Source organism: Tigriopus californicus, chromosome 8, assembly GCF_007210705.1.
Source record: "Tigriopus californicus strain San Diego chromosome 8, Tcal_SD_v2.1, whole genome shotgun sequence".
NCBI classification, from domain to species: Eukaryota; Metazoa; Arthropoda; class Copepoda; order Harpacticoida; family Harpacticidae; genus Tigriopus; species Tigriopus californicus.
Window position 1 is genome coordinate 10,611,839 of NC_081447.1, and position 7,220 is coordinate 10,619,058.

Below are 7,220 nucleotides of genomic sequence, written 5' to 3' on the forward strand. Positions count from 1 at the left end.
GCCTTTTAAAGGGGGGAGGGGGGGGGGCTAGTTCTAGCCGCATTAATACCAATCAACGCCCTTTCAAAGGCCGAAAACTCATAGGTCATGTTAGCGTGACCTGAGATTCTTCCTCTTGAGGCCACTTGCCTCTTGTACTTCTGATCTTTCGATTACGACCTGTACGACTTGGCCCGAATGGAGCCCCTTGCGCCACACCACACCAGGCAGTCATGGATGGAGTAGCGCAAGGGGCGCCACCTGCAAGAAGGAAAAGTGTCGAGATGCCAGCAGATGCTAGCTAGCTAGTTCTTATGCCCAATGGTGGTGCCTCTTATGAGATGGGCTGCTCATCGAGCACGACCGAGATAAGTATTATGGTGTCCTGGATCGGCGGCGAGACCTTTTTACAAGACATGCTAAATTCAAGTGGAGGCTGAACTGTTGGTCGAAAAGACCTTGAACAACCAGGGCGGAAATGAGGCACTCTGAAGCCAAGGACTTCCAGATACTAGCTGGTTGTCTATGAGCTCAAATGAGCCAAGGGAGACACCGTGTCATACCATCTCACGCTAAAACCAACTCGTGCTCAACTACTCATGGGTGGAAAACTTATTTATGATCGATTCGCATTCGAATCTCACACTTGGAACGATGGATGGAAAATTTGATGCCAATTCAGAATCGATATTCGACTTGACACGCGTATGTTTTGTCGTGGGAGCTTGAGATGGGTTAGATGGCATCAATTGAAGATCCGGTTTTTTGTATGCATACCTTTTGCCTGACGACCTATGTATGACTCATAGAGTCAGGGACGGTGGTGTCATTAGCGAGACTTTGGGTGCTCTGTTGTACCTCGTCTTGTACCACACGTTCTAACATTGGTTTCGAGTACTGCACCGCACTAGATATACCGACATCCATTGAAGGTTTGAAGGCGTGAGAAGATCTTCTCCAGTAAAAGAACGTTTCTGCCTGCCGGCAATTGAATCGATAAGCCTAGTGGGCTAAGACATGATGGTGCAAAGCTTGCAATCTGACACGGTACATTCCTTGAAGGAGACCCAATGTGTCTGTAAAAACAGCTAACCAAAGCAAAAAAACCGTAACCGAATTAAGCCATTCAGAATCATTTGTGATTTCAAATATCCTTGCTTGTTTTCCACCAGTGCGTGAGGTACTTCAATTATCACCAGGGTTGTGCATTCTTATCTCGTGCGTCGTTAATATCTCGCCAATCAGCAATTCGTTGAACCGTGTGGTACCAGGTTGGTGAAATGTAATTTTCAAAAAAAAAAAGCAAGGCAAATTCAAATTTGAATGATTTTCATAGCATCGTTTTGTATCAAATTGTAAGTGTCTTTGAGAATGAATTTCAAACAATTTTACAAATAGGTCAGCCCGCTTCAAGTCAAATTCTAGTTTGATCCCATCAGTTTGTATTTTAAAAAAGGGCGACTTTTTGACTGTTTCCTTTGTCAATTAGCGAACTTGTTATTAGTGCAAAGACATTTTACCTCAAATTCAAAATTGAGAAAATGCCAAACCTGTCGTTGAAATCATAGTTTTTCATTCACATCTGTTGTCCTCAAAAGATACGCCAGTCCTTAACCTTAAATGGAAGGGTGTCATTGACGTTGCACGTTGCAAATGAAATTCAAGTCCCTAAGTGGTTCCCATGGGCTGCTCTAAGGTTAGGTAAGCCACCCAAATAGATAAGTAAATCAGGTGGACCTCTCTGTTTTTTAGTCAGGATGTCTTCCCGCAAAACAGCCGGACGTCGTGGAACGACAAAGAAGCGAGCTCAACGAGCCACTTCCAATGTGTTCGCTATGTTCAATCAAGATCAAATTCAAGAGTTCAAGGAGGCTTTTAACCTGATCGACCAGAACAGGGACGGGTTCATTGATAAGGAGGATCTCCACGATATGTTGGCTTCTCTGGGCAAGGATCCTACCGATGATTACCTCGATGGCATGATGAACGAGGCTCCTGGCCCTATTAATTTTACCATGTTTCTGACACTCTTTGGTGAACGATTGCAAGGTGAGTGAAACGATTACATTTGACAGATAAGAAATGGAAAAAATCGAATACCGGATTCATATTTTCAGGAACGGATCCAGAGGACGTGATAAAGAATGCATTTGGCTGTTTCGATGATGAAAACAGTGGGATCATACACGAAGATCGACTTCGAGAGCTCCTCACAACCATTGGAGATCGATTCACAGACGAAGAAGTCGACGAAATGTATCGCGAGGCTCCGATCAAGAACGGCATGTTTGATTACATCGAATTCACCCGAATCCTCAAACACGGTGCTAAAGAAAAAGATGAGCAATAGAGCCCCCGCAATTTCTTACCATTAACCAACCAACCAAGCAAGCAACCCTTTATGAAATCACACCACCAATTTGGCCTTCTTCTATGAACCCCTATGAAACAGGATCTTCATTCTCGCCTCCTCTGGCATTTGGTTCGATATCCTGTTCACAGAACGACTTGATTTGTGATAATCAGCACACCTCTCCAGTTGCATTTTCAATTTTCTACGCACCTTTTTTACGGCGCTACCTTTCCAAAATTATTCCGACCCTTCCAACTCTGTCTCGCAAGTTCGCTCGCTCGCCCGCCCGCTATTATCCTTAACTCCTTGTACTTATTGCGCTATTTATAATCAATGCTATGAAATCCGAATCGGTGTCACTCTTACACGAAAAGAACACGACGTACTAAAAGTAATTGTCAAGACCCCGACTGAATATAAACGAAGAGAAGCAGAGGAAAGAAGAAGACAGATCCGTGCTCATGACCAATGATCACCTGATCGATGTTGCCGGTTATAGCGACATCGGTCTAATAAGTACCATGAGCAAGTGCCAACAAGCATTGATTCAAATCAACATTTGATTGAAAGAAGATAAATAAATTAAATCTATGTACAGAAGATGAGGAATGAAGTCCTTTATTGACTGACGAAGTTATTACGATATGCCATCGGTTGGGGTTATGTGATGGCCTCGATCTGCTTTTGGGTATCTCGTAACTTGCTGGCTAGCCTCTCTCGCCGTCTTTTGAGCCATTCCATGCGCCAAGTCTTACATTTATATCCACAGAAAAATCCTGCAGAGAACACCACGCCTAGTATGACCAAACCCTTGACTAAACGGCGATCGCTAGACATCCTGATTATTCGTCAGCAAAGCATCAAAACCTGAAAACAAAAGATGCGAGTACTAAAATATCCAACCTCTTAAGAGTAGGAAACAAGTATATTGTACTCGTACCACATGGATATAAGCATTGGTAAATGAGCTTGAGGTAAATTCAACCGGCCGAAAGGAGACTTTGAATATCTTTTATAAGCTAACCCTTTAAAGGCCTAATGTTCTTTTGACATAAGGCAATGTATGGACTGGAACACGTTGATCGAGAAAATGAACATCTTGCTGATTTTGCTGGATTTCTTTCGGCTTTGGAGGTAGTAAGATGAACCAAAACCTCGAACGTTATTTGCGCTACGGCTCATGTAACAATGCATTTCATATCGAATACCATAAGTTTGATTGAATCACGGTCATTTTAATTTACGTTTATGTGATGTGAGAAAATGTCAAATAAAAGTAATCGTACCGACAATAAGTGCAAGAACATTGAACTCAGCGAAGACCTTTGTAATGAAACATTCAAAAGAAACAGATCTACTAGTTTTACAAGTTGGTTGTCGTGCATGGCGTAAGCCATAATTGGTGTCACTAATTTGCAACTAAAAATATTCATCCTTTAAATCTCCTGCTATGAACTCGTTGGTAAGCGTAAACACATGGCGTCATCATGTGTATTTGGACGTTAAAGAAATGGAAACTATAGCTTGACACTAAACAATTGTCGTGTATCAAGTACGTAAAGTTGGATGCAGATATCATTCTCTACTGAATGAACCTGATCTACCAAATCTAGCCTTGCGATCCAAGATCTTGACCCCGTTTCAATTAACAAATTGAAAAAAATAGCTCAAAAATTTGGGGTGCTAGCTGATTGTCGGAAAGTAAGGTGTCTCTTAAGAGTCCCTGCGTAGTCACCAGTCACAAGTTGAATTTTGGCCTTTAATTTGCACAATTAAATGGTGTAGCTTTAACGAGAATGAAGGTCAACCGCTCCCTTCAAAACCATTGTCGACCAAACTGATTGCTTAACATTACTGAGTAATTCAAACTGTTTTACAACCTTACCTGGCAATGGTTTCGCTTGCAGAATACCTCTGTATTGAAATCCTTGTATCCAAAGAAAGATCAGAAACAACACAAACCTTTTGTTGATTATTTCGTAGAATTGTCCATTGTATACGAAAAGAGCGGGAATATTCAAAGTTAATTCTGATCAACAGTTTGACAAAACGGGCCTGTGTAAATATTCATGCAGCTATAATGAGTTAAGCATGCTTTTTAAGAAAGCTTATGGATGAGTCGAGACGCGAGCCTGCAAGTTGTTACTTCATTTATTGAGGATCTGTGATAAAATAAAGCAAAGATAATCTAGGAAAAAATATACTCGTAGATAATGGAGGTAAAGATATTGAGCAGGTCTCATCTATGAAAGATATGGGTGTGGTCCTCCAAAATAATGGAAAGTTCGGTGAGCATATCCAGTTGAAGGTGGGTAAAGCTTTTCAAATGTGTGGTTGGATATATCGCACGTTTAAGTCCAGAGATAGCATCACGATGCTAACTCTGTACAAGTCGATTGTTCAACCACATCTTGAATATGCTTCACCCATTTGGGCTCCAATGAGTTCAGCAGGGTTGCAAACGGGTCGAACAAGTCCAAAGATGTTTCACTAGGAACATCACAGGAATGAGAGAGATCTCATATTGGGAGAGACTCAAAAAGTTGGGACTGTACAGTGTTCATAGCATAAGGTATGAAAGGTATCTGATACTGTACGTCTTCAAAAGCATCCATGAGCTTTGTCCCAACCCAGGATTTAGGGTCAATTCTAGTGACCGTAGAAGCTTAATGTGCGTTTTGAGAGCACCTTCAAGTCCTCGAGAATCCAGGCTAGTTAAAACAATGAAGTCCATTTCTCTTCTTTCTCAGGCTCCATCATTGTTTAATTTGCTTCCCTCTAATATTCGTAGGGAATACGTCGGCCTTGTTGATAAGGTTGCACCTTTCAAGTCAGAGTTGGACAAATTTTATATAGCATTCCAGATCAAGCCTACATTCAAGGACTAGCTCGGTCTGCCAACTCCAATTCGTTGGTAGACCAAATATCATGTAAAGATTGAAAGGTAATAGATAGAAGAATTATAACCTTTCATTATAATAGTACTGGGGATTACATTCCCTGTAGCGGTTAGAAAAGCCCGTGAAAAAATAAATAGAAATAATAATAATAAATGTGGCATAAGGAGTAATCCATAGACCATGTAATGACATTCTTTGATTTTATGGTATTTAATTTTGAGATCATCAAGCGCACCCATCAACAAGCAAGTCTGTTAGAAATGTGAAGGTAATGAAGTTATTAAATGAAGTTCCATGAGTATTCTAATCCAGGATCCATTAAAAGCCCGCAATGACCCCTCAGCATGACTGCTTTGCTACATACTATATACTATTCCAATATATTACAGTGGGCGTTATTAAAAATGCGAGTTCCAGTCAAACCTTTCTTCCGAAAGGTGTCTCAAAGTACTTACAATTTTCAGTGTGTGTTAGTGTGTCCATTTTATTAAAGGATTATCTTTTTAAGATCGTTTGCGATGTTAAAAGAATGGAATTTAATTTTGAGGTGCCACGAAGTTTTTGCCCAAAAATGTTAAGTTTGGATTCAAATTATGGCATCATCCAGATGCATTGAACATTTTGCTACCTTGGATATTGTGAAAATTTTGACTTTTGTTTGATACGTTGTAGTTTTTGATTTCAAAGGTCCAGTCCGCCAAATCCTGCATTTGCATGGGAAATATCCGCCAGATTGCATCATTTCCGAAGTCAAAATTCTGCCGAATCCCTTTGTTTTTATGGCCCATTCCGCCAACCCGCCAGGAAATATTTTCCCCGTCACCAACTTTGGAGAACCGCCAATTTGGCGGAAAACCACCGCATCTGTCAGATGGGTACGGATGGCTGGTAATTTGTTCATCAATTTGAAACCTGAGCAAAACACTGAACTATTCGACCATTGGGGTGTCAATCCACTCCGTAAATTTGAAGAGATGGGCTACTGAATGTTGTTTTAGCCAGCTATGAGGGATATTTTGTTATCAATTTCTCTAATCTCTGGGTAGAGTCTTGCATTTTGAAAATTTCTGTCTGTGCAACGGACCTGCATTAAACTTTGGAAGCATGAAATAAATACGATATCATGGCTACTTTTTATCAAAGGCGTGCTTCCAAACCCTTTACCAAACTTTTCTCGTTAATTTTGATGAATGAAACCCTGAACTTGCCGATACTATAACATTAATACATTGGAATTCAAGGATCGTGAAATAGTTGGCTCTTTTTCCCTCAGTATTGGTTAAAACACCTTTCATTCACTGCCAAGGAGTGCTTGAATGTTTCTGGCAACCACTGACATCAAATCTATTTTGGAACCTTACACAAATTCCCCACACTCGTAATTTTTATTCACGCAAGTCAAATTTCTTTGTTCGTCCATGTTGGATCACCCGTTCAGCTTAGGCTTAACTTGAACAACTGAAAATTTGAATCATGGGAAAAAACGAGTGACGAGAATTCCTCTATTTATAACATCCTTGAGCCACAGCGTAGAACGTAAATGTTTATCCTTACAATTTTGCGTGTCTATGGCGAGGGAATCTGCTTGGCTTGGATATCGTGACTAACATTTATTTCAATTTCTGGTCGGAGATTCAGTTCAATAGTTTCTAAATTTTGAATTATACTATTGTGGTACATCTGGCGCCGTCAAATATGTCCAGGGTACTGTTGTCCATGTCCCAACCTATCTAACCTCTCCCAATACGAAAACTCTCTAATATCCTCAATGTTCCTTGTACAACATCTTTGGACCTGCTCGAGTTGCTGCAAACCTATTGAACAAATTGGGGCCCAAATGGGCAAGGCATATTCAAAATGTGGCTGGACAGAGAGTCCTATAACTAGAGGAGTGGACAAAGAAAACAGGACAGGCGAAGCTAGGCCATCAATTCAACCTTTATGTGAGGTGTTTTACGTTTGCTCTAAACTTGCTGAACTATAGGCTG

At 40.7% G+C, this 7,220-nt stretch overlaps 1 protein-coding gene and 1 long non-coding RNA gene across 2 annotated transcripts; one reads left to right on the forward strand and one right to left on the reverse strand.

The window, feature by feature from the left end:
• Positions 1 to 1,102: 1,102 nt before the first annotated feature.
• LOC131884651 (myosin regulatory light chain sqh) lies at positions 1,103 to 2,932 on the forward strand. Its single transcript, XM_059232492.1, has 3 exons — positions 1,103 to 1,250; positions 1,732 to 2,028; positions 2,097 to 2,932. Exons 2-3 carry the CDS (start codon positions 1,737 to 1,739, stop codon positions 2,327 to 2,329), a joined length of 525 nt encoding a protein of 174 aa, XP_059088475.1. The 5' UTR covers positions 1,103 to 1,250; positions 1,732 to 1,736; the 3' UTR covers positions 2,330 to 2,932.
• LOC131884658 (uncharacterized) lies at positions 2,143 to 4,328 on the reverse strand. The gene is made up of 2 exons (XR_009373743.1): positions 4,218 to 4,328; positions 2,143 to 3,199 (listed from the first exon to the last, which is right to left on the reverse strand). It is a non-coding gene; the product is annotated as an uncharacterized LOC131884658 (long non-coding RNA).
• Between the last annotated feature and the right edge of the window lie 2,892 nt (positions 4,329 to 7,220).